Source organism: Lepisma saccharinum, chromosome 19, assembly GCF_977018435.1.
Source record: "Lepisma saccharinum chromosome 19, izLepSacc3.1, whole genome shotgun sequence".
In the NCBI taxonomy this organism is placed as follows: Eukaryota; Metazoa; Arthropoda; class Insecta; order Zygentoma; family Lepismatidae; genus Lepisma; species Lepisma saccharinum.
The window spans coordinates 52,810,566-52,837,112 of NC_139247.1; the positions used below are offsets into that span (position 1 = coordinate 52,810,566).

General features: G+C 39.0%; 2 protein-coding genes across 2 annotated transcripts in view; one reads left to right on the forward strand and one right to left on the reverse strand.

Annotated features, from left to right (window-relative positions):
• Nucleotides 1–26,547, forward strand: part of LOC146002867 (acetylcholine receptor subunit alpha-L1-like) — a 361,057-nt gene that overhangs the window by 328,295 nt on the left and 6,215 nt on the right. The gene's annotated exons all lie outside the window — the stretch shown is intronic.
• Nucleotides 2,012–26,547, reverse strand: part of nAChRbeta2 (nicotinic acetylcholine receptor beta2) — a 264,693-nt gene continuing 240,157 nt past the window's right edge. The window contains exon 11 of the mRNA XM_083140885.1: nucleotides 2,012–9,262. Coding sequence (XP_082997011.1) covers nucleotides 9,050–9,262 — 213 coding nt within the window. The 3' untranslated portion in view covers nucleotides 2,012–9,049. The remainder of the gene's footprint in view (nucleotides 9,263–26,547) is intronic.

A 26,547-nucleotide genomic window follows, 5' to 3' on the forward strand; every position in this document is an offset into this window, starting at 1 on the left:
ATGATTGTTACAGGAAATGAAACCTGGGTGCACGTTCACCAATCTGAAACAAAAACTCGTCGCCAAAATCCAAAAAATTCCGCACCCAACCTTCAGCAGGAAAAGTCATGCTCACTCTCTTCTGGGATATAAAAGGGGTAATAATTGAACATTGCATGGAAAAGGGAGTAACAGTGACCAGTACTTCTTATGCAGATCTGATCCAAAATTACCTTCGCCCTGCAATCAGGAGTAAAAACGACGACTTTTGACTTCATTTGTATTGTTACTGCATGACAATGCCCGACCGCATACTGCCAGTTTAACGGTTGCGACAATCCAGAATATGAAATTTGAATGTCTCACACACACACACTTTATTCACCAGACCTCGCCCCCAGCGACTTTCATGTGTTCAGACGGATCAAAGAGGCGATGGAAGGCAAGCATTTCCGAAGCGATCAACAGATGAAAACCGCTCCGCACGAGTGGTTACAGTCACTACCAAAAGAATTCTTCTCACGAGGTATCCATGCACTTCCGGAGCGCTGGAATACGTGCAATGCACGTCATTGGTACGAAAAATGATGTATGTATAATGTTTCTGTATTTCGTCATTTGCCTCATAATAAGTAATTAAGGTTTTCAATTGAATCACACTCGTGTTTGCTTTAGAATAGGACAGACGTTTGCAAAACTGCAGATTCCCGCAACTTTTATTTTATTTTGCGAGTTCGCCCCTTATATCCGTAACAACTCATATCTTCTTTCAAGTTAGTGAAAATATGTTACAACTTCAGTAAACTTTATTATTGTTGTTATTATTATTATTACTTTAATGTTCGATATGAAATTAGTCGACCTTCGTGGTACAATAGTTAGCGTAGCGTGCTACGACGCTACGGTATCCGGGTTCAAATCCCGGCCTGAATGAGTCCCGTCATTAATTTCACCATACCGTCATTCATCATCATCGTCGCTATTAGCCAAAAGTGCCAGAAAAGCGGTGTCAAATAACCTAATTCAATCAATCAATATGATATTACTTTCGTCCAAAGACAGTTAGATTTACATTAATCACAATCTTCGAAGACAATTCGTTATTTCTCAAGTGTGGCAAACTGGAGGATGTACTATAACGTTTTACATAGTTTTTCTACCATCTTTGGCTAATCGCGATGATCAGGATGAATTGTAATAAGATTAATTTTATGAGAGAACACTCACAAATATACATTGTCATGACACAACACAAGTCTCGCAGAGGGTCGGTACTGGCTGGGAATTCAGACACCAGACCCTCGATAATCTACAGTCTTATCTACCCCCTACCATTAAGCCTACGAAGTATCCTGAAATTATTTATTATGCAAAACATAACCCTGCTTTCACTTATTTCTTTACGAAAATTATTTTGGATAGAAAAAATTTAACGAAAAGTTAATAACATAATATTATCAAGTCCTCTACACGCACAAGCTAGATGGGATTGGATCTACAGTTTTACGTGGAATTCAAACCACTGGATCAACTACTGACTTCCTCCCCTAAGTAAATCGCCAATAAAACTATTTGAGATATCGTAAAAGGAATTAATTTTTAGAAAGGCTTCACCGAAATTCTTTCTAGTGTTGACGTACCAACTTTGGTGACCTTCGCACACACCAAAAATTGCTTTCGATTGCTCCGAACTATTGAATAGGTTGTCACAGAGAGTTCGAACTTGTGGAGTTTTCATTAGCGTAAAACGCATCACAAAACTTGTTTTGATTCTAGTTTGTGGCTAATAAGTTGTTTACTTGTTTTGTCCGACAGCTCTGTAGGAGTACTGACGATAACTTGACGCGTTTATTAAGAATTTTTAAAGCATTTCATCTGACTTACAATAATAAGACTAAATTGTATCTAAACATTGCTTGGCAATTTTCTAAACTCACCGTATCTATACATGCTCACAAAACAAGAATTAGGAATTGAATTATAGTAACTCATATAATTTCGTGTAACATTTTATTATTAACAATCCAAGAAACTTAACATCATAATGATACGACATGGACAAAGAACACAAACATAATGACATTCTATGAATATACTCGTATATAGATATATATATACAGTGAGTGTGATAGAACTCCAGGCATTGAGACAGTAAATAAATACAAACTTATCTTAATATAAATTTCTATGAATTAATTTGTAACCCAATTTATACATACTCAGAATATGATTCATGAGGAAAGGTACCAGAATTTTAATTTTAATGAAGTTATGCATTATTATATTATGAATACGTAGAATATATCAAAACCAACGCAACACAAATTGATCTTCGTATAGGTCACTCTCGAACAACAGTTAAGCTTATTTAACCACTATGCATTACATTCATTTTGTTCACTATCGATAAATTGTAATATTAGATTATTAAAATTAAAATCAATTAATCAATACAAACTTGCATACAAAATGAAAAGCCAGCAGATTCACGAGTTTCGACATTGCTGAATAGTGTAACTATCATTGTATTTATTTGGTTACATCAATTTCATGCACTCAAGTTTCTGTTGCATTTTGAATATAGCCATGTTCTCTTAATTAGAATGAATTTCATGTGTTGTAATCAGCAAATTGGATAAATTAAATCAATTTTAAGTTAACCAAAATTATAAGCTTGCATTTACAGAAATATATGTTGTTTGTATTGCATGTTAATGTCTTCGAATTTTTTAATTACGAGATAAATACAAAAATTGAATTTGTTCAAGCTACAGTATCTATTCGGTATTAAAATTATAATCTTTACTTAATAAGTATTTCAAGAAACAATAATTGCCAGAATTTCTGATTTCATATCATGTAATGTAAGAAATTGTACACTACTTGATAAAACTTTACTTCCACTTCCAAACAGAAAATCTAGTATGGAAGGGGATTTAGTGAACCAGTTTCAGAAATTATATAATTAGCTTCTTAGAAAACTGGTTAGTTGCTCAAAATATTGAGTTTCGAGCAGAAATTCAAAGAAATCATTTGAGGTTGTAGACTAACAAATATTAACAAATAAATCTATGCAGTAATTAGAATAACATAAATGAAACCCGTGGTGCGATAGCCTTTGAGGGCAACGGCCTAACTTCTAACTGCAGGCCTCACTCCCACACGTCATCCAGTAACTGGTTGAATGATCGAACACCTCAGCAGAGGTGGCTGATCATCCAACCAGTTACAGGGTGACGTGAGGTCAGCACGACGAACCCCAGTCGTCATTGTAGGTTTCCACGAACGGGTTACACTACCCATTCGTAGCTCCCAAATTTCTTCACGATGGTGGATGGCCATCGGTACCATATACAGGCCGAAATCTCAGGAGAAAAGTTGTTACGCTTCCCCCTGAGGACTGACGCGTCCCGTAGTCAGAGCCCAAAGCCTGACGCCTTAGACCGCAAGGCCATGGTGCTGAAATTACATTTAAAATATGACTCTTTTCAAACAGTTCTTTAATTAATAATGCTATATTCTAAATGTATGAGTAGAATATTTGTATCTAGTGTAACCTATAAATTTGAAGTAATTATTGTTAGTAATTCTCTCGTAACTTCAAATGTGGTGATTTAGAAACGGCAAGAGACTATCGTACAAATGAAATAAATATTAACAAGTAATTAACAATTGTTCCTAGTTCGTTGTTACACATGGTATCCAGAATTGAAATACAAGTTGCACCCGAAATAGAAGATGACATTCAATCTCGAATATATTTATCGACAGAGACAACGTCACCATGTAATACAAATACATCTTGCACAATCAATCTCTAATGCACAATTTTGTCAAGAATATAACTAAAATTGTATCGGAAAAACTAAGTTGTAAATAGACTGAAAATAATTTGGCCTTTTTCTATAATTTTTACAATATAACTTCCTTTAGTTTTTCATGGCTTACATGTATTAGTTAACCTTTAATATTAGACAACATGAATATACCGTATAACAGAGAATATATAATTTGTTATTCTAGGTCGAACATGTTATACCTTCTTGCATTACATGTAGTAAAATTAATTATAATAAAAGTATCTACGAAACCTAATTCAACCTAAGTCTTTAAAGCAACAATACTTTTATTATTTTACTTTGACCTCTGCACAATTTTGAACAGTCGAGAATATTTTTTACAAATTTAAACATTGTCCAGTGAATAATTTGGTTCTTTGAAATTGTACAAATCCTCAAAACATTTCAATTTAACAATTATATACGCATACATCTATTATCAACACGTGTCTCCGTTATATGTAATGTAATAAGTTGCTGACCGCGGCCAGACATTAATACCAAATATAATTTTCACACTTAATGTTGCATTATTTAATGCGATTGATGCACCAGAAATGATCGCATTATCTTTTACTTTAATGAAAAAATCTTTCCAATCAATACGTAGCATTCAACAGTTACACCTTAAAAATGTTCGTCAATTCTTAACATTCACAACTATAGCTTAGTTCTGTAGCAGCTGAAACGAGTTTGGAAAATTAATATCCGTTAATAATTTCCATTAAGGATAACAAGGGTGTTCATTTTAACAATTTACCTCAATCAATTTTTTGAACATTTTGTGGTAGTTATTACTTAAAGGTATACAAAACACATTATGCCTCTTAATTATATACATACTTTAAAATTATGAGAATAATGAACATTTTTTTTAAATAGTACTATGGTGTTGTTATGAAGTATTATTGAAATGTGTTTTATTAGAATACTAATCAGATTGATGGCAACTTCCGCCAGTTAACACAACACAATATTTGTACTCAGAAAAATCAAGTCAAGTTACTGCTTAAGTAGATCTCTGATAGTTCTAAACAGCTTTGCTTTAAACGGTCACACCAATTACTCTTCGTTCTGTAATAATATTTTATTTCAAACTCGTTGATTTTATTAGCATTTCTCGTACCTTATATTGCTCGAATTCGTCAATCAATCCTGTTCATATGCAAAGTGATCTTTCAAACCTTTTCTATTGGCAAAAACAGTTCGTAAAGAAGCAAACAGTACACAAAAAAACTAATAAAATGTTTCAAGTTTCCTTGAAGCCTACGACTCACTCGTTTTCCTAAAGGAACCAAATACCAGTCTTTATCCCAATCATACAACATATTACGGATAAATTTAAATGTTTACAGGAAATATTTCACATTTCACATTAGCAACCTTCCCTTCAATTGATTTATCTTGCTACATCTTAATCTCTTGTGGAAACAGAGTGATATTTTTATCCGATATCCGGGTACCCAAATTTCTGTTTCGGCATCAGATTTTCTGTTTTGGATATTTTCCAAACCAACTAATCGGATATGAAATTGCTTTGCCAGTCTTAGTATTCTTGAAAGGGATATCCTAACTCGAGTAATTGTTTTCTTTTGTTATTTTTTTTCTGTAGAACAAAGGGATGTTTCGGGGATTGGGTATATCCGAAATACTCCTTATAGCTATTTGTGATCTCATTAATTTTCCCCCATCGTAATATTCTTATCTATTTTTCAATAGCAATATCATTTTCAAGGTGATCATGTATGCCCTTTAGATTGTAAATTGAATGCATATTAATCCCGTCACTTTTTACGAACATTAAAACATTACATCAGCAATCGATTAAACGTAATTTTATTTTTAAAAGGTCCTCATTTAACAAATCAGCCTCCAACTTGCACAAATAGTGGATTTTGAATGAAGCGAGATGTTTTAATGTGTACACAATTCCGTTCCCCTATTCTACTTTCTTTCTGTAATGAAAAATCACTTTATTTTTCCATTCTCTTCTTTCTGTAAGTTAACTTATTTTGTAGACATGAAATGTGAAAGCGTAAGTCAATTACGAGCATCGTTAACCTAATTCTCAACACTCATATAAATTCTTGTTATATCCTTGATCAGGATAAAGACTGCAAACAATACTATTACAGAAATATTCCTATAGAAACTTTATACTTGATGCAACACGCACCCTAATGTAGTAGTGTCAATAAATAAAGCTAACAAATGTTATTTCGATAATCACTAATTCTAATATGTATTCTTATATTATATCCAACTAGGAAAAGCATTTTATATATAATTTAAATGTAATCCTACATCACATACAACAACTATGCTAATTCTAACATAGGCTATAACAAACTTTACATTTCAGATTGTAAACTTCTGCTAACATATATCATCATAAATATATATATATATATATATATATATATGTGTGTATGTATTATATATTTCTTCGTTACATACAAATCATTTGCGAGTGATTCATAACAACACATACGCACTGATCATTGATTGTATATTACATACTTAATCAGATCGTAGTAATAAATTTTCCCTGGAAAACATGGTGCAATGTTCGTGACTTACAATGTACACATAGCAGTTTAAGTAGTGACGTTTACACGAATTTTTATTGTACACTAAACTTACTTAAGCGTGCCTAGTTATACAATATGAATTTGATCATGTGATAATTGCATGTACTTATGCTTAGAAATATATATTCGAACAAACATGTACTTATATGCACGTACATATGTACACATATGTGAAAGAATTTATGACATGAAAGAGGCAACATGGTGATTGGTTCTTACCATTCGGGATTGGTGTGCAGATAACATGATATGATTGTGCAGACATCCAATGATACGGATGCTTCTTCTTACTTTAAAATAATAATTAACTAGGGCAATGGGTTGTAAAAAAATGCATGTAGTATAGAGTTTCTCAATGAATGTCACAAAATATCATATAACGTAGATACTCTATAGAATAATACCCACTCTTCCATCTCTTGACTAAAATAATAACTGGGGATTTATTTATTAGTTTCAAAAAGTGAGAAGTCAATTCACAAAATATCATGAATAAATCTTTCCTATTATATGCATTATTCGATTGTATTTACACAGTATAATTGGCATATTTCTAGTTTTTATTTTTAAAAATTTGTAACGTGTTAACTGATTTGATAAAATAAATTTTGTTTGGACACAAAGTATTGAAAAATTAATGTTAATACAAACAATGCAAATTATGTTGTGTGTGAATTATATCTTACACACATTTAAAGAAAGCTGTTTTTGTTTCATCATTAGAAATTTACTTTGTTACATAAATACATTATTTATCCTTGGAATTCTAAGTTTCAGGAAGAGGATGAACAATGTTTTCATTACTATAAACATTTCCTATTACCCTTATTAGATTTCGTTATTCATTACATAACTTTTAGTTAGTATTATGGAAGAAAACAATGTTTCTGTGGTCTGTAAAGGCATTAGAAAACCATTATTATATTTCAATATCATCGCCAGTGATAGGTATTTTTATAAATTCAAATGACGTTTCTAAATCCGCCCAACATAACGAATATTTTTGCATCAAACTCAAACATTGAAACACGTATGTATTTCACATACATCGATCCGCATATTCGTGAATGCAAGGACAAAATAAGCACAGTTGTGTGTATGGCAGGTTGAAACAAATGGACAGCCATGAAATTAGATTTCGTCATAAATCGGAAATACAAAACATTTCTCCCATAGGAGCATCCTCGATGCTAAACTCTTTTAAAATCAATGTGATCGTCATCAAATAAATAACAATTTCCTCCTCAAATCGAGTTTACGTTCAATTTTCGTAGGTTAAATGAGATTTTCAACGGCCGAAGGTTGAAACTCTGACCATTTATTGATTATGATCTTCCTAAATGTTATTTGCAGAAGTTTGGAAATGAGAATAAAATCAATTCCCTTGAAACCAAATATGGAGATTATGTGGTACTGGATTCCTTTACACATGATAAAAATGGAATAGAGAAGGTAATAACCACGAATACGATGAGATTTTTAGTCATATGTTGTTCCAGATGGTAATTAGAATCGTAGCGATGGAAATTCAAATTTCAAAAATATTCAAAATTTGAGTTATTCCTAGACATTTCCTACCTCGTACATATGCCACATTTTTAGATTTATAGTAAAAATAATATGTGGTTTCATTTTTAGTCAAGGTATTTTTACGTATAGGAAATAGCTGAAAACTAAGCATACAATTAAAACACATTCTTTTCTAGAAAATCACATTGTACTGACTCGCACCACTATGTTTCTCACACTAACATTTTAAAATTAGAAATAGGCTTGGCCTATGGTGGTAACGTTGTCGCCTTGTACACAAGGAAATCCAGCTTTGATAGCCGATTAAGTCACATTGAACAGTTGTTGACATTCCACTTTAAACTCCGTCCCGATTAGCCTATTTCAGCATAAAGTGGACTTAAAATAAACGTTGATAGACTTTTGCCTCGCAATTCGAAGTGGCTAATGTAAAACCATGTAAACACTTCATTGAACACACAGCTTAATGTTTGAAATATTACTGTTTTGTTTATCTGAACTGTTAACTTCATGCCTACATTTATGCACATACAGACCAATCGGGACTGGGCCTTTAGTTGAAAGTGAGATCCAAAGAAGTATGTGCCTCTATCGGGTATCGAACCCGGTACCCCTTGATCACAAGGAGACGGCGTCAGAAACACGTCACCGAGGAGGCCGGATTCATTCCTATTTGATTACAACATTTCATTACTTTTCCTTTACTTTTACATTTTTCTTGTTTAATAACATTTAGCCATTTGTAAATGTAAATCCTAAGGCGTATAGGTTCACCCAGAAACGTTTTAAGCAATTGGAGTTCAGCTGCTGAAAAAAGCATTACGAACACGTTATAGATTTAAAAAATAGCGAAATAATTGTTGACAAATTTTCTTAAAGAAAATTATATCCAAAGTCAGGTTCTGATCGTCCATAACACCATTTCAATGCTCTTTGATTCTAAGTTCTCGAATTTGGAAACTGACTGAAATACGTCATCAACAATTAATATCGTTTTGGACTGTAATCGTATATTTAGTTTAAATGAGCACGTATCATGTTACCTGCAGAAAATAACACCAGCATCCTTCTGAAAAGAATTTGGTCATCCCAAGAGTTCCTGCATGCGTCCTATTCTTCGGGGAAGCCAATGTCCGCTGGTTTGTTGAAGTAACTTGATCCGAAGGGGATTCCCGTGAGCTCCTGGTCAATGGGAATGCGCTTGTCGTAGAGGGAGGGAGCCTGGAATATGATGCCGCACGTCCCGCCGATGCAGGCCAGGGTGAAGATCCAGAGGAAGAACCGATCAAGCACCATCGACACATACTTCCAGTCTTCCACTACCTGGAAAAGTAAATAAAGACAAAATTGTGACAAAGTTTCTTTTCTTTGCGAGACTTTAACGTCGATATGTCAAGATAGGTTCATCATTTATAAAGTCCTTGTTAGGTTAGCATTGCTCTTATGGGAGTTTTATTTTACTGGTTTTCTTGAGAATGTCAAACTACCGATGGCGTAGCAAAACACATGAACGGAAAGAAAACAGGTTGAAGAATTTGTTTTGTGGTGGGGAAAAGTTGAAACTTCAAATGGATTAGCGTCAACTTGAAGTTGTTTCTCCATAAGGAATACATGGGATTCTGTAAATATTTATATTTTTTACAGATCGTGTATAGCTTAATAATCAACTTAAACCGTTTCCACTTGCAACATGGGTAAAAATTCCTACTCTCTTGTACGATGTTCAGTAGCACTGTTCTTTCCTGACTTAGGTCACGTGATACTGACTGCTGAAGTTGACGGTGATGTAATAATGGTGTATCCAAACACCTGCAACATCTCCCAAACTTTCCTCAACAGTCCCTAATTTTTTTTCATTAAGACCCAATTTAGGGTATATTTAGAGTCAAAATGACCATTGCACTCCCAAAATGCAAAGTTACGCAACCCCCCCCCCCAATGTAAACTCGTGGATAGTAAGATTATATTTTCGACTTATGTAGGCTCGATTTTCTGTTACTTTCGTTTACTAATGGAAGGAGAAAGCAACACCCGTGCCCAGGTCGTGTCTCGAACCCGGAACTTTGGGTGGCAAGACCGTGAGTCGACTTCTCAGTAAGACCAATGGAGATGATTGATTGGTTGAATTAGGATATTTTACTTCGCTTTTCTGACACTTTTGGCTAATCGCTGATGCAATGAGATGAATGAAGAGACAATCACACAATTCATATAGGGCCTCCCCGATGGCGCAGTGGTTGTGTCATTGCCTTGTAATCAAGGGGTTCCGGATTCGAACCCGGTGGAGTCACATAGTGGTTCGGATCCCACTTTAAACTGTAGGTCCAGTCCGGGTTAGCCTTACTGTGTATAAAGTGGACTTAAAACATCAATTCAATCAATTAATCAACAAATTCATACAGAGGATAACGTCATATCCTTGTCAGTCTCCAAAATGGAGTCCAGGATGTACTACGTGGAAGTGAGGTTGACACTTAGTTGGTTGAAATTTCTAGAAAGGATCAGCCCGTACACCCCTAGATGAGTGACCTCACAAAAGCCAATACATGGCAGGTCATCATTCATCTTCATTCTACAGAGATAAAAAAAATGGTAACATGTTACCATCGTACAATACGCAGAAGGATTCTGAAAATTAACGAAGACAAGAGAAATATGCCGATGCATCCGTGATGGTTCATTTGCACCGTGAAGACAAACTCTTACGACCTGTTACTGATGGATCTCAAAGGTTCTTCCTGTGTTGACACAGAGTAATGGCCTACAGCTTCTTATTTGTTGCACTTCTTGTCCGGGTTCCCTTCTGCAACACGTCTTTCCCGGCAGCGAAAATAACTCCACCCAAAGCTCATCTGAGACTTCAACACATCCACCTGCGAACCATCACAAGCTAAAGCGAGAGAAACTTCGCAGCAGGAGGGTCCTTCCCGAAGTCTTGGTTTCGGCTGATTTGTCTTCCTGCCAAACACTTTCCTCCACCTCTGCGAAAAAAAAGGGTAGCTTTTTGTGCCTGTCCCGTTCTGTACTCGTTTGATAAACTAATGGCTTCTCCTTCTCTTCCCCTCTTCTGCCATCCAAGCTACCAGATGGATCCTTTCTCTGGTCCTGTCATTGTTGCCGAGGAAGGGATAAAACAAAAGTGAGGCATTGTTTGTTTTCCTGTGAACTTCCTTCCTTGTGTCTTAATTTGGTTAAAATCTTCCCGGGTTGATCCTACTTCCGATATGCGAAACTGCATATCCGTCCACGTAGAGCTCTTTATATGAGCTCAGAATATGTGACCCTTGTCATCTGATAACTAACTTTGGACAAAAACAGGTTCATAACGTTCCTATAAGTGTTCTGGTGTTCTTTCCTATTGAAAAAACTCTGTAAAAAGTACCTTCTTCCATAAGCAAGGATGAAAAAACCTGTTTATTTAACAAATCCAAGTAGCCCTAAGCATTTAAGGTTCCGTTGATGGAAAATTGACTAACCAATCGTGTTCCACACAGCACGCCACACCATTAACTTACCAACACTAACCATTCAGCTTTGATCTGTCAAAAATGGGTTATCAGATAAAAATCATCGAATGTTCTGTTTATAAACTTCCTTATGAACATAAACATTAGCCTTGTCACTGTGAAGGACTTTTAATTCAATGGAAGCGTCACACTGTAAATTGTTCGCGACAACCATTCATAATGCATAGCTCTTCATGGATGTATCCGATTAAAATAATGTGCAATGGCATGCGAACGTCTCTCCATAGACGTCACTTTGATCTCGATGCATTACCGATGCGCTAAACAAATTTTAAGGCATTTTTCTAACACCTCGAAAAGGAGCAAATTGGTACAAGAATTCAGTCATAACCTTTTACTGGTTAAAGATACGTCGAAAAAACCTTCACCATTGCATTTCTCGTGAAATTCTAGCCCATTTTGATATGTCGCACGACCCCCTTCCCATTTAAAATTCTGAAGTTGAATTCAAGATGGCGGACATCAAGATGGCCGCCGACCGTGTGGGTGGCGTCAATGTGGTTCCCCCTTGGCCAGGTAATGATTGGTCATCGCCAATTTCAAATTCCATGCCGCAGTGGCCTTGTACTGAGGGTGTTAAGTGACTTATTGAGCCACCCTGTATAATGTGACGTTGCTAGAAAATTTTGTTCGGTTGGACCAATATTTTCTGGTGTGCTCGTTGGTTTTAGCTACTGATTCTCTCTCTCACACACACACACATATATCCACACACATTTTTCTTAATTTCGTTTTCTCACCTTTCCTTTCTTAATTTCGATCTTTTCCCTTTCATTTCTTAATTTCCATCACCTTCTCCTTTTCTTTCTTAATTTTGATCCCTCTCTCAATCCCTACCCATGTCTTTGTTCAATTTGTTTATTCACTTTTTTCTTTTTAAATTTCTGTCTCTCTCTATCCCTTCGTTTTTAAATTCCGGTTTCTTTCTGTCTTTCTTTCTTTCTACATTCCGATCTATCTCTTTCTCTCTCTCTTTCCCTCTTTCTTCCTAAATTCCGTTCTCTCTCTCTCTCTCTCTCTCCTTGTATCTACCTAAATTCAAGTTTCTTTCTTTTCTTCTTTCTACCTCAATCCCGATCTCTCTCTCTCTCTCTCCTCCTTAATACCTAAATTCCGGTATCCCTCTCTTTGCTTCATTCTTTGAAAATTCCTGTCTCTCTCTGCTTTCCTTCCTTCTAAATTCAGGTATTTCTTTCTTTCTAAATTTCGGTCTCTTTCTTTTTCGATCAATCTTTCTTTCTACATTTCGTCTCTGTCCTTTTCTTTCTAAATTTCGGTCTTCGTTTTCCTATCTCTTTTTTCTTTCTCCCTCTTCTGTATCTCTTCATCTTGCTCTACTAAAAATAATGTTGATAGTTTCTCGTGATCTCCTTGGACTGAGACTGTTTCACGTGGGCTAAGTCCACTCTCATCCACCAGATAGCTACGCTCCTGGGCATACAGCAAATCTCCAGTGGCCAAAAAAAATAACTTCGCTTCGGTCTTATCTTATCTACCTGTTTACCTTTCCTTCTCATTCAAACTGCAGATGTAATTCTGCAGCGCAAAAACTCGCTTCATCAAAGCAGTCACGTATTTCTTGTTGGTTTAGTTTCAACGCAAAGCTTCAACTTGAAATTAGCTTTGTGAAAATATTCCAAACACGAACAAACTAACTCCTTTTTCTCTCATATTTCCGTTCCTGGTCTTCTGTGCTTTCATTTCATTCTTCGTGCAGTTTTCTGGAATAAAGCCATTTCATGAAGTTTTCTTTTCGGTTTAATTCTGTCATTTCTCCTCTCCTCATTGTAATTGCGTAACTCTGCAACAAAGTTACTACGAATATTTTTTATGGTGTCATTTTCCTATCCAATTCTCAAGTTTCATGTAATTATAGGTTTTTAATGTCACATTTCCTGTACATTCATTTTATACTTTTAACTTTTTTGTCTTCTATCTTCTTGGGCCTCCCCGATGGCGCAGTGGTAACGTCTTCGCCTTATAATCAAGGGGTCCCGGGTTCGATACCCTGTGGAGGCACAAGTGGTTCGGATCCCACTTTAAAACTGTAGGTCCAGTCCCGATTAGCCTTACTGTGCATAAAGTGGACTTCAAATAACAAATCAAATCAAATCTTCTATCTTGTTGCTTTCTTTCAGTAAACATTACAAATTTCCTGCATTATATAACAAGCAAAAAATTAAAAACTCCCCAGACACTGGAAAAATTTGAACTTTCGCGGCCGCGAACCACATCTTCAGGTGTAGGGGAAAAAACGTGACGGAAACGGAAGTGCGAGTTTTACCTGCAAAGTTGCCATGTCCAGATCGAAATTGTAAATTTTCCAGAAAAACATGGTTCTCCCAGGGTTGTCGAAAAATGTGTGTAGTATGTTGTCATGGGAGGGGGTGCAATGTGGGAGGATGGAAGGAGTAGCAATGAAGATGAGGGGGTGAGAATGGGGAACATTACAGGATGCCCGGATGGCTGCACTCATGGCTGATATGGAGGCCCTCTCCCATCTTTTACGTACTGAGCTATTGGCGAATTGGAATGAGTTGATGATCGCTACCTAGAAACAGTCGTTGAAGGCTATATTGTGGTGGTTGGTATACACAGCAACAGTGAAGTCCTGGTTTTGGGTGGAGGATCGCTGATTGTTGATTATCAGGTTTAGGTCTGTGGATGTTTCCCACAGATGTTGCATGTGAAGATATAGATGAGGCTTGAGGTGTGGCAGGTTTCTTTTGGGGTAGAGAATGAATTTGCCAGGTAGTGTGTGGATCTAGAGCATCGTTTCTCAACCTATGGACGTGGCTCACTCCTGGGTCCCGAGGGGCGTTTGGTGGGTCGTCGGGCTCGAAAATTTAAACTTAACAACCCTATTACATGTACATTTCAACTACTAACATATGTATTGTTTTACCAAATTAAATTCAACCCGTGTTGTACGTAGTCTAAACTCTACATTTCTATTATTCACGCTCTGCCATTGCTTTTAACCGGTATCTCTCTGATCCTTAACTCAAGGGAATTTGATATCTGTCGTTTTCCTTTCGGTCGTTACAATGAGTTCTTCATGAACTGTGTGTCACATGCATGTCGACTTAAGGGGTTGCTTGATATTTCCGACCGACATTCGCATGAGGCATTAGAATTGTTCATGTCGTTCTCCACCTCATATTCGTGTGAAAAGGGATTTTCTTTCATCTCGGATTCAAGTGAAAAGCAAGTGTCAAAAATAGATTAGACGCGCACTCAGATTTATGAATTAAGTTAACCACCATCAAACGCAACATACCCCTGCTTATTTCGGAAAAGACAGCCCCGACCGTCACATTAGTTCGATGAGTAATATGTTTAAGCAAGCTTAAAACACGTATTCTTAAAGTACTCGATGTTAGCAAAAATATGATTATAAACTGGGTGCAACTAGTGTATATGGGCCATTCTGGCTCATGCAAATGAGGATTGCGATGTTGCCAAATTTCCCCCTGTTAAGGGGTTGTAAATTTGATGCTTATTTGCCACCCATTACTCTGTAATACACCATTTCCAAACATATTTTGTCATCTCCTGGTACTCTTTTACGGCTGCATTTTCAGCACATGATTTTGAGGATCCTCGTGAACGTGAGGATTGCGATGTTGCCAGATTTCCGCCTGTTCAGGGGCATGGGTTATATGCCACCAATTGCTCTGTATTATGCCATTTCTAAAACCTATATTTCACATATCCTCACACTTTTTCATGGGCTGTTTTCAGCTCGTGAAAGTGAGGATTGCGGTGTTGCAAATATCCTTGCTCAGGGGATGTGTATTTCGATACTTATTTGTCAAGTATCGTTACTCGATCGATGTGGGGGATGAAACAGTACTTAACGATCGAGTTACTGAACAGTTTTTTAACATCGTGGATGAATGTCTTCTCCGCGATCAGGATGACGCTGCAAACGGTGTCTTCGGGCAGGGCATTGTGGAACTCGAAAACGATCTTGATGATGTACGACATTGAAGCTTTGATCGACCCGTTAGGCATTAAACGCTTCAGGAGAGTTTTCATGTCTGACTCTCTACCCCGCAACTGCCCGCTTCAACGAGAGTGCGACGTCGTCAACCTAGACAGTTCAAAGAATCCAGGCACAGAATTGGATCTGCTACCACAAACAAGCTAACAAAGCCTTCGTCTTCGATTCGTTCGGAAGTCGACCCCCTGCAGGTTTGGTCAAGTATCTAGGCTCCTCGAATCTAGACTACAACGACGAACGGATCCAGGGTTTTGAGGAATTGAACTGCGGTCATCTTTGCACTTACATGCTCGCTTTTCTCTCTCGAATAAATAACCCGACATTCGAATATTTCCAGAAAGCATTGTGGCACTTGAAACATAGGAGTGTTCCATCTCCCTAGCGAGACTTCGGTCTTGAAACTAACCTTGCACGACGACATCATTTATCCAAAATCCATTGTCCTCCCTGCTTTGTACAGCATGTACCTGATTCCCAACGTCACCGAGCACAACAACACCATCAAGGTTGGCAACGATAAGATCAGCATCACACCCGGGCAGTAAAATATGTTTACTTGGCAAGCTCAATTGCCGAGGGGAGTGCTGCTCACACCAAGCTCGAGGCAGGCATCAAATACATCGGCTCCAAGATTCCAAAATTTTTGGCCATCGAGACGTTGAACGTGCATTGCAACGTGGCCGAAGGCATAATCACCAAAGCTGACGGCATCGGCAGTCACAAGCAAACAGCCATCATCGCAACATTCAAACCGAACTCAGAATTCATGGAACCGATCATCTTCACACCCCTCTTCAACCATCTACTTCCCCATGTCTCGCAACAGCATCGACCAGATAGAATTGGTAGTGACCAACATGAAGGGCGACGTGGTGGATTTTGCCGGAGCCACGACCACAGCCGTCATAGAAATCAACGTATAAATAACCATGGAGCAAATAAAAAGTTACGAGTTGCAGTCCTTCCCTCCCAACCGTCGCACGTTCGCGAATCTCAATGAAGCGAACCGAGAGATCGAGTACGACGTGGACGTCGGAGATTTCCTCACAGTAGTGGAAAAGGAAAATGGAGAGGCATTCGGAACCAACGTGAATCTGATATTCGTAGACAACTTCATGCCGTATCCGTTCTTGCAGGTAGAAGTCGGGAAGCATGGTACCGTCATCGATCGAGTCGACTACCCCGGCATCACTTCCACAGCCGTGGGAACATTGAAACTATCCAAGGGCGACCCTGCTTACTATCAGGCAGGGGAATTCGAAGCAGGTACGAAAATCAAAACCAAAAGCCACACAGTGCTGTTTCCAATGCGTCTGCTGACCAGTTTCTTCTCCGACTACACGGAGATCATTTGGAAGGGACGATTGCGCGTCACGTTCCGCAGAGCCGACAACGACGTGCTGATGCGTTGCAGTACATTGACACTGGAGAGGACTCCACTTTCAAATACTTTACCCGACGCTGTCAAGTGCGTCATGCAGTACATGGAGTTGCGTATGCCCGTAGTAGAATACGAATCCAACTACGCTCTCAAGTGCAAGTCCGACATCCTGAAGAATCCGCAAGTGCCCATTCAGTTTTACGGTTACCAGTGCGTGCAGAAACCGGCTTCCGGCAACCATTTCGAATTTGATGTGACTACACAATTCAACAGCATCCAGTACGACATGCCCGAGTTCGTGGTCGTGCTCTTCCAGACAGAGAGGGATAACAACCAGGAAAAATATTACAGCCAATTCGACAACTGCAAGATCAAGAACGCCTACTTCAAAAATGGTCGCAACGAGATTTTTCCGCGCGAGAATTACAACCTGAACATCGCAGACAGCGTACAAGAGGGTGACGGTCGGCAACGTGAACAGTACTACTCACCCAACGAGTTCATGGCCCACAGGTCCATGTTCGTCATGAACACTTCGAAGAGGAAGCAGGTTGTGGTGAACGACCGTACAAACATCAAGATCGTTTGCGAGTTTCACGATGCCCTGCCCGACGACACCATTTGCAGCGTCGTCCTGATCGCAGAGAAGACCTTCGTCCACGATGTGAAGAACGAACGAGTCACAGAAAAGTTTTAGTACGGTTTCATCCCCACATGGATCTAGTAAGTCTCGGAAAAAGAAGGGAGAGAAAGATACTTGACAAGTAAGTATCGGAATACACATCCCCTGAGTAAGGAAATTTGGCAACACCCCAATCCTCATTTTCATGAGCTGAAAAACAGCTCATGAAAGAGTGTGAGGATATGTGAACTATAGGTTTGGAAGTGGCATAATACAGAGCAATTGATGCCCCGGAGCGGGGGAAATTTTCATCAGCCAGAATGCACCATATACACTACTGGTGCACAACTCTAAAAGTAAATATGTCGGCGCCCATAATTATGGATCCCATGAAGTGTAATATCCTTCAAGGTGTGTACCGGACTGATAAAGGTTGAGAATCACTGGTATAGAGGGTGTAGAAAATGACAACAATTGGGTAGGTATTGCAGCTGGGACGGTTGCATCTGTGAGCATGGCGGAATTGGTTGTGAGGTGAAGGGGTATGGTGGACCAGGGTGTTTTGGAGTTTTGGGGGTCGTTTAAAAGCAAGTTTGGGCTTACCAGGAAATATGTTTCTGGTGTCGGATGACTGTGGATGAGGAGGGAGCGTAGGATGTGTCTGATTTTCTTGAGGTGGGGGTGATATTGGGTGACGAATACAGGAGGGTTGGTGACAAGTATCTTGGTGTTGTATGAGGCAACTCGAGATATTTGTTTGGTGACCAGTAGAGGCCAGCATAGTCTGCATTTTACCTACCCACTGCCCGCTTGCCCGTGAGGACAGGTATACCTGCTAGCCTGCCCACGGCAACGAGTCGACTTGCGTCTTTACCCGGGTTCTTCGTCTTCCAGGCGCTCTGCGCTTACAAGGTAACTGGGCATTCAACAAGACCCGGGCGCCTGCAAAACCTGCTGGAAGGAAACAGCCCTCCGGCAGCGTGTCGCTCCAGGTGTTTCATCACCACGTGGACAGCTTCAGCCAGTGTTGCCTACTTACGTAGCTCGTAAATCCTAAGAGGTCCTAGGAGGAGCTCTCTCCTCCAAGGAGAATTTATATACTTAGCGATTTCAGTTCAGCGTAAGCAGTTTTTGTCTTATTGCCAGGAAATGCACGCAGTATTACAGCTTCATTTATTTAAATGAATGATCGAGCAAACAAAAATCTCCTCACTGAAAACTAATTGCTTTTCATTGCATGGTGCCTTAACCAGGCACGCAGTGGCGCAACCAGAGGGGGTAGGGTGCATTGCTCACAACCTTGGACGGAAATTAAGTCTAGCGGAGGGGCAAGGGTGGGGTCAAACATTAAAGTACAAGAAAAAACAGACTAGCAGAATTTAAGAGTAGCAGGGCTAAAGGGTACTCAAGATGGAATTAATTTTCATATTTTTCTTGCATTTTCCTTCCAGACGGCCAAGGGCACCTGCTGAGGGGGAATGGAGGGGTAATTGCAACCCCTTGATTTCAAATTTTATGAAAGTAGAAATATATTATAAAATATTATCCAGTCTCATCAAGTTCAATGCCGTAGCAAAGGGGTAGCGGGAGTCGGCCCTGAGCGCCGAACGATCTAAGTGAAAAAAGTTTTAAAACAGAGAATGCTATGGCGGCCCGTGATATTATTTGCTATTAATGTTGGTTTGTTACGAGTTGGATGAATTGATTATGTAATACGTCGCTCCATGTGAAAAGAAAATATTGTAGATGGAAATTTTACACGCCATATGTCTGTACATTCGGAATGCATTTATCATGCACTTTCTTTCTTTCAAAAACAGTTTGTGTGCTTGTTTTCCATTATTAGCTAATGTGAAATTGACGTGTTGAAAAAAAAATATTTCTAATCCTCTGTTTCAACACAAATGCTCGTGAGAACCGACTTCTATCCCCTTTTTGCGTGATTTATGAGGATTATAATGCCTTTCATGCTACTTTATTACTATTATTGTGATTGTTCTTGTTGGCACGTTTATCCAAGTACTTGGCCCTACCCCCCAAACGAGGGTAACGGCAATGGCCCTGGCTGGCTACGGCCCTGGTGTTCGCAGTAGAACAGTGTGTTGTTCGACTCGCGACCTCAGCGTCGAACGTGACATGTTTCAGTCCCGTCCTATATCACTATATATACGTATATTGGTTGTTTACGACATATACTTATGGATCCTGTGCCACGGAAAACCTATTTGAATGTGTGTGTGGGGGGGGTAGCAACATTCGTAAATCTCATTTCATTGGTGATGTGGCTTACGAAGCTTCGAGTTCCCTTTTTTAAGTAGTGAAAATCTATTGCAGTTGGCAACACTGCAGAACGGTGTGGGCCCGGTGCAGTTTCTACTCGAAGCAACTACGTCATGTAGAGGGAGGTGTCTGCAGTTGATGGAAAGAACGAACTGAGACCTACTAAGCCAAGCGTCAGGTTAACCTTGCAGCAGGTTTTATGTATCAATCCGCGCGAGAACTGAGCTCAGAATCTTCCGTGCCAGTCTTTCCTCAACCGCCGAGCTGCTTACATCGGAGACACTGAGAAAATCTACAGTATTGCCAACCGCACAACACATCAAAACCCGCATGCATGTCAAGTGGATTGTATTTTTGCTTCTCTTTGTCTCCTGAAACATAACATTTTAAAAGTACTTTCTGCGCATATATTATTTAATAAATGTGTCATTAATATAAGAGCGAAACAACTTCTAAACATGAGAGCATGTGTGTATATTTCGAGCACGCAAAAATAAAAATAAACAAAGATAAAAGTAAACAACGATAGGCTCCTCTTGAATTTAATGACAAATTATTGTTTTTGGTTTAGAAAGAAATAGATTTATGAAAAACTTGGTTGCTTCGTTCGCAATACATCCGTTACTGTAAGACACACGCACTTCAAGTTGTACCACCAAAAAAGCATGATTTGTTATTGGTGATATATACAATCAGGTGCATTGTCTGTCGCTATTACTCTGGTTTCAATTTATGAATCACTTCACTAAACCAGGATTCAAATCTTGGTCTGTCCATTTCTTGCTGATAATCACCCTTCCCTTTCTTTGCGCGGAACAGTAAATATGCGCCTTCAACAAAGCTTTCATTGCCGCCAGTGGGTGAAACAATAAGCCTCCCCCTTCCCCTCATCGTCGGTTTCTTCAGCCCTGGCGGTGGTTTTGCATGGTGGTATCCTTCCATGTTTTATTACCCCTTCCCCCACCCACCGAGTTGAAGGACGTCTCGTCCAAATAATAAACATGTTTCTTCTCACTGCGATATATTTTAATACCGCGGAGATTCTTTTGTCGTCAAACAACAAACAATCGTTTCCTCTTGCTAAACTCAAACCGCAAATCATTCAACACCCGTGATACAATTCGTGTGCACATTGACGGCAAATCACCTCACGCCCTGTTTTACTTTGATCTTGTTGCCGCAAGGAGGATTATGCATTTAAAACAACTTGCTTGACTTTGAAGAACATTTCCTTTCGGATGAAGCCCAAAATAACATTCGGGTAAAACCGCGCGCTGAACAGGAGATTCAGCCATTCTCGCCGCTCTACAATAAACATAGGGTTAAAATAGTGGGAGGTGCAACACTGGTACCAGCGATTTCACGCGCTCTGCAACGCATTCAGTCTCGCTCGACTCGCTCTAAAGTTTCAATGTCTCTTCAACGCATTACAGATTCGAGTTGGCGAATCTGCGGTTCTAAGTTCGTCTGCACAGTGATTGCAACCAATTAAGTCCATACCTGCTAATCAATGTATTATTTTGTCTGTATATTACAAATTAAATAACTGTTTTCTTGCAAGTATGCAGTTGTGTCGGAATAGAACCCGTCTCAGTGGAACTATATTCTTGCGCGCACGTTTGGATCTACATATGCTAAAACCTGCTGCAAGGTTGACCTGACGCAGGGCTTAGGTATCGTAAGACTGCGGGTACCCGCCGGGTCTACAATGCCTGCCAGGAACGATCTGTGCAGGCGGGCATACAAGCTGCTCAAGCGAGGGTGTTGCGCAGGTTGCATGGCATTTCAGGAGCGATGTCTCGCGAACGGGTCTGCTCCAGGTCTTGTGCAGGCCTTTAGTGACCAGGGTGGAAGGATATCCACGGTTGACCAAGGCTGTGTAGGCGGAGGTTGTAGTTCTGTCGGAAGGTGGGTGAGGTGTTGTCTGCTGGGGACCAGGGAGAATGAGATGGCTTTCTTGGTGTGAAATGGCTAGAAGCTGTAGAAGTGTTAAGTATTGCATATGGTTGGTGGGTTTGATGTGGGTGAATGTTTTCAAACGACCTTCCTCAATGTGCACATTGAAAACATTAATCCATACGGATGTTTATGTGGGAAGATAGGATTATTCCAGAAATCTGGAATAATATACCCTACTTGTAAAGAGAACGATACAGTAGATTAGAAATTTAAATTTTGGAAAACAACTTCATAAAATGTCTTCCCCCTCGCTCCGCCAAAATATGTTGACATTTTTATGGAAGCCTATTCTCAGTTTCCTTCAACAAATTCACGTGTCTTTTTGTGAAACCTTATTGGTTAATGTCCATGACAGATGTTCTACAGGAATATTGCACTTAGGAACATAGTTCTTATCTCTCAACGCGGGTACTATAGTAATATTGTGGAGTCTTATTTTCATGAACACAGTCACATGAATTAATTTTTGTTTACATTGATTTCGAACTTCTTATGGATGTAGAATACTAAGTACATTCCTGTTCAGATAAAATGGTAGAGAATGTACCTGTCAAAGCTACATTGTTTGGAGTACCAGGATTAATTGGCAAACACTCGAACGGATCTGCAAAGCGAATGAAGAAGCTTGCATCTGAAAACTTGCCAGGTGAGGATTGTCTTCAGAGATCAGTGTTCCCAGACTGGTAGGTGAAGGAGGCAAAAACCCCATCAATGGGTGACTGCAGACAAAGTGGCATGTGAACGACAGCATGTGGTGTTGGCAGATAAGAACATTCACTCCATCAGCTTCGGAAACAGAACCAGTCCGGCATCTCGTGAAACCATTTCTTGGGTATCTTCCAGACTTCAAACTCTCTCTCTCTCTCTCTTTCTCTTCTTCCTTCTGCAGCAAAATGTCCTTCAGCATAAGATTGTACATCCAACGACAAAAGTAAAATTGGGCGAATTGTCCAACACTCTTTTTATTCAGTTTTTTTCACAATTTGATTGTCATTAATTGAAATAAAAACGTCAATAAGCAGAGGATAATATCCTCTTCCAGTGGCGGCGATTAGGGGCGCATGGGTGGCAGTTTCCCCTCACTTTTTGCCACTTTTGTCCCCGCACTAAACATTATCTATCAAGGAAAAGTAGTGTTCTTGCCCCCTCTTAATTTTGGCAGGTTTGGAACCCAAACCACTGTTCTCTTCACATCAACTGTCACTCTTCGTCTAATAGCATTCGAAACCAATTTTAGTTACGAATACAAAAGGATATAACAATGAAGGGGGTGAGGGGAGTTTAAAAGCTAAGGCGTAATACTGTGTGTAGTAAATCGCACCTTCAAGGTCCGTAAGGGTGGTGAGGTATAGCCCCCACACCTTCTACATCTTATTCATAATCAAGGACGAAATCGCGCCTTTCTATGATAATCTTTCTTCCTAGCTATCAGACACAGAATTCGCAATATGTATTTAATATCTTAATAAAAACCTTAATATTTGACTTCTAAACCTTGAAACCTGAGTATCTTACATAAGCACTTAGGAAGAGGTAAAAATTATCTTCGCAAACTTACATTGTGAATAAAGTGAGAGGCGCACTTAAATCGAAACGGGAGGAATAAAGTTGGAAAAGTCCTTCTTGCATGTTAAATCGCATTCTTGAATATTAACCCAGTTCCTACAACATTTAGCCCCGGGAGTCACCAGTTGCTTTTTTATTCTTAAGTTTTACTTCTCTTTCCTTCACCAAGGAATATTAAGGTTGGAATCTTTCCCTCCCTTCTTCTGCAGCTGAGGCTTTCTATTGACTCTTGTCCTTGGTTCTAATCTCTGCCGACAGAGACACATGGGGCCAGTTAGGAACTCCTGTGAAGTTAATGAGACAAGCACAAGGATCCTCGACTCGTAGCACTTATCTTGCTTCAGAGCCCTTGCTCCTTTGCAAGCCATGGTTTCCATCTATGACAGTGAAAATTTTCCACCGGTTGAACAATTTTATGGCGTTCATACTGTCAGCTTCTTTACTGGGTATTGATACCTTACAGGAGTGAACTTATTTATTTTTTCGTTTATCCTGTCTAAAACTAATCAACTTCATTTCTGCAAAATTCAGAACAAACTTTAAATATGTTTGGAAGTGTAACTTTATGACCAGTAGGCTAATCGAGACTGGACCTACAGTTTAAAGTAGGATCGGAACCACTATGTGCCTTCACCGGCATCGAACTCGGGACTCCTTGATTACAAGGCGACGACGTTACGCATTAGAGTGGCCCCAACCCTTGTGCATAAAACTATTTTTTGCAAAAGAAAATTCTTGTTACAAAAACTAACTTCTCTGATGACGTAGTGGTAATATCGTCGTCTTGTAATCAAAGGGTCAATAGCTGGAGCACACTGGTTCGAATCCCACATTAAACTGTAGATCAGGTCCTGACTGGCCTATATGTCCATAAGGATGCCTTAAAACAGACTTGAATAAGAACACACGGCATCGGTTTCGTCTGATTATCATTCATAATCATCGCCGCGATTAGTTCAAAGTTTCAATAAGCTGACCAAATGGAAATATACTGATTTGTCTGGATGAGGCGATTTGTGTAGTCGTAGGGCGACACGTGGGAGATCGGGGTTCGATATTCCATGAGGATGGATGACTCTAGTGTCCACTCAGCCTCTCTCGGTGCATACTTGATGATAATCATGCAGGCAAAGGAGTCCGAAGCCTGGTACTGACCACATCGACTTACCTACGGCCGAGATCAAGAATCTGTGGAACCTTAACTCCAAATTCCATGTGCGCTAACACAGGAGTCTGCAATGTACATAGAAAGGTTGCACATTTCGCATCTGTGCGTGTGTGTGCGAGTCGCGCCTCCCCAAACCCGTACGATTGATTCTTCCGCAAGCCAAACACTCGTCGTCCGGCGGAAATTAAGCCCAACTTCCACATCCAACGAGGCAAACACCAATCGGATTAAAATCCTCCGAGGAAGATGTTTACTTTCGATTGGATTTCTCAGAAGACCTCATCAGCCAGACAATCAAAACTCGCTCCCGCTCGACTGGAATTCGACGAGTTTACAGGAAATCACGCGGTCTGGAGGGGCAGGAATAAGAAATGCGCTCTCGCCTTGCAAGTTGTAAGCCGTGCAGTGCTAACTTATCAGAGAGAGTTTAACTAATACGTTTTTGCTATATTGTCAGTTAAAAGTTAGGAGTAGATAACGCACCATTCGAAAAAGCATAATTCATACTCAAATTTGTTATTTCCCTTTCGAACTATATTGTTCGACGTGTAACGCATGCCTACTAACCATTGGTTCGTGAACCATGTTGCAAGTGTTTCGTTCGAATTTCTACTGTGTTCCACTTGCTCTAAATTTTAAAATGTGCTAAACTAACAACTAAGGAAGAAACATTTCAAATTGTGTATATTCATTATTGATGTTTTTGTTTTAAGTACTCTTTATGCACAGATAGGCTAATCCGGACTGGACCTATAGTTTACAGTGGAATCCAAACCACTGTCCAATGTTCCTCCCCGGTTATATAACCTGTTACGCTTTTGATTACAAGGCCAGTGTGGCTACTCATCGGGAATTCCTTGAATTCCGGGAATTATGAATTATTGGCTCTGGGAATTATGCGTGAACGTTTCTCCGTAGACGTAAAAAATTGCAACTTTCATTAATCCAAATCCCATTCAATTTATATATTAATTAATGCCCTGAGGTAAGTTTTTCCAATTTAAGCTTTTATTTTAATTCAGGAAGGAAAATAAAACAGAAATCTCTAAATCCGTTTACTTTGTTAGTGTCCTTGCACTATCTATCTGTCTATTGAAACATAATATATCCTGAAGTTGATTAGGTAGGTAAATTTGAGTTTGAAGTTCTTTTAAAATTAAAATTTTTCGTAGATTAGTATATCCCGTAATAATATTAGTAATGCTAAAATATTTTTCAAAACTGCTAAAGAGATAGGTTTGGAAGTTAACAAAGAGAAAACTAAATATATGCTTACAGGCCGAAACCAAGTGTTAGGTAATAATCTAAATCTAATTATTGATAACAAGTCGTTTGAACCAGTTTCCAAATTCAAATACTTAGAAGTAATATTAACAAATGAAAATTATATTAAAGAGGAAATAAAAAGTAGGCTTAATTCAGGAAATGCATGTTACTTCTCTCTTCATAAACTTTTATCTTCTCGTTTAATATCTAAGAAACTAAAAGTTAAAATATACAAAACAGTAATTTTGCCTGTAGTATTATATGGATGCGAAACTTGCTCCCTTACATTGAAAGAGGAACATAAATTGAGAGTATTTGAAAATAAGATCCTTAGGAAAATCTTTGGACCTAAAAGGGATGAGGAGACAGGTGAGTGGAGAAGGTTACATAATTTAGAACTACATAATTTGTATTTAAGTCCAGATGTTATTAGAATAATTAAATCAAGAAGACTTAGGTGGGCAGGCTATGTGGCACGAATGGGAGAGGAAAGAGGAGTTCACAGGATTCTTGTTGGGAAACCTGATGGTAAGAGACCTGTAGGAAGGCCAAGACGAAGATGGAGGGACAACGTTGAGATGGACCTAAGGGAAATCGGTAGGGATGGAAAAGAGTATATAGGTCTTGCTCAAGATAGGGACAGATGGAAGGCCTGTGTTGCTGCAGCCATGAACCTTCGGGTTTAAGAAGGTTAGAGAGTTAGTTAGTTAGTATATCCCGTAACATTTTGGACTTGTGTTTACAGATGTAATTGGAGTTTGAGTATGTGTAATAGCAATATTCCATTTAATTGAATTAGAATTTTTGGATAAACTGGAATTCCACAGACCATT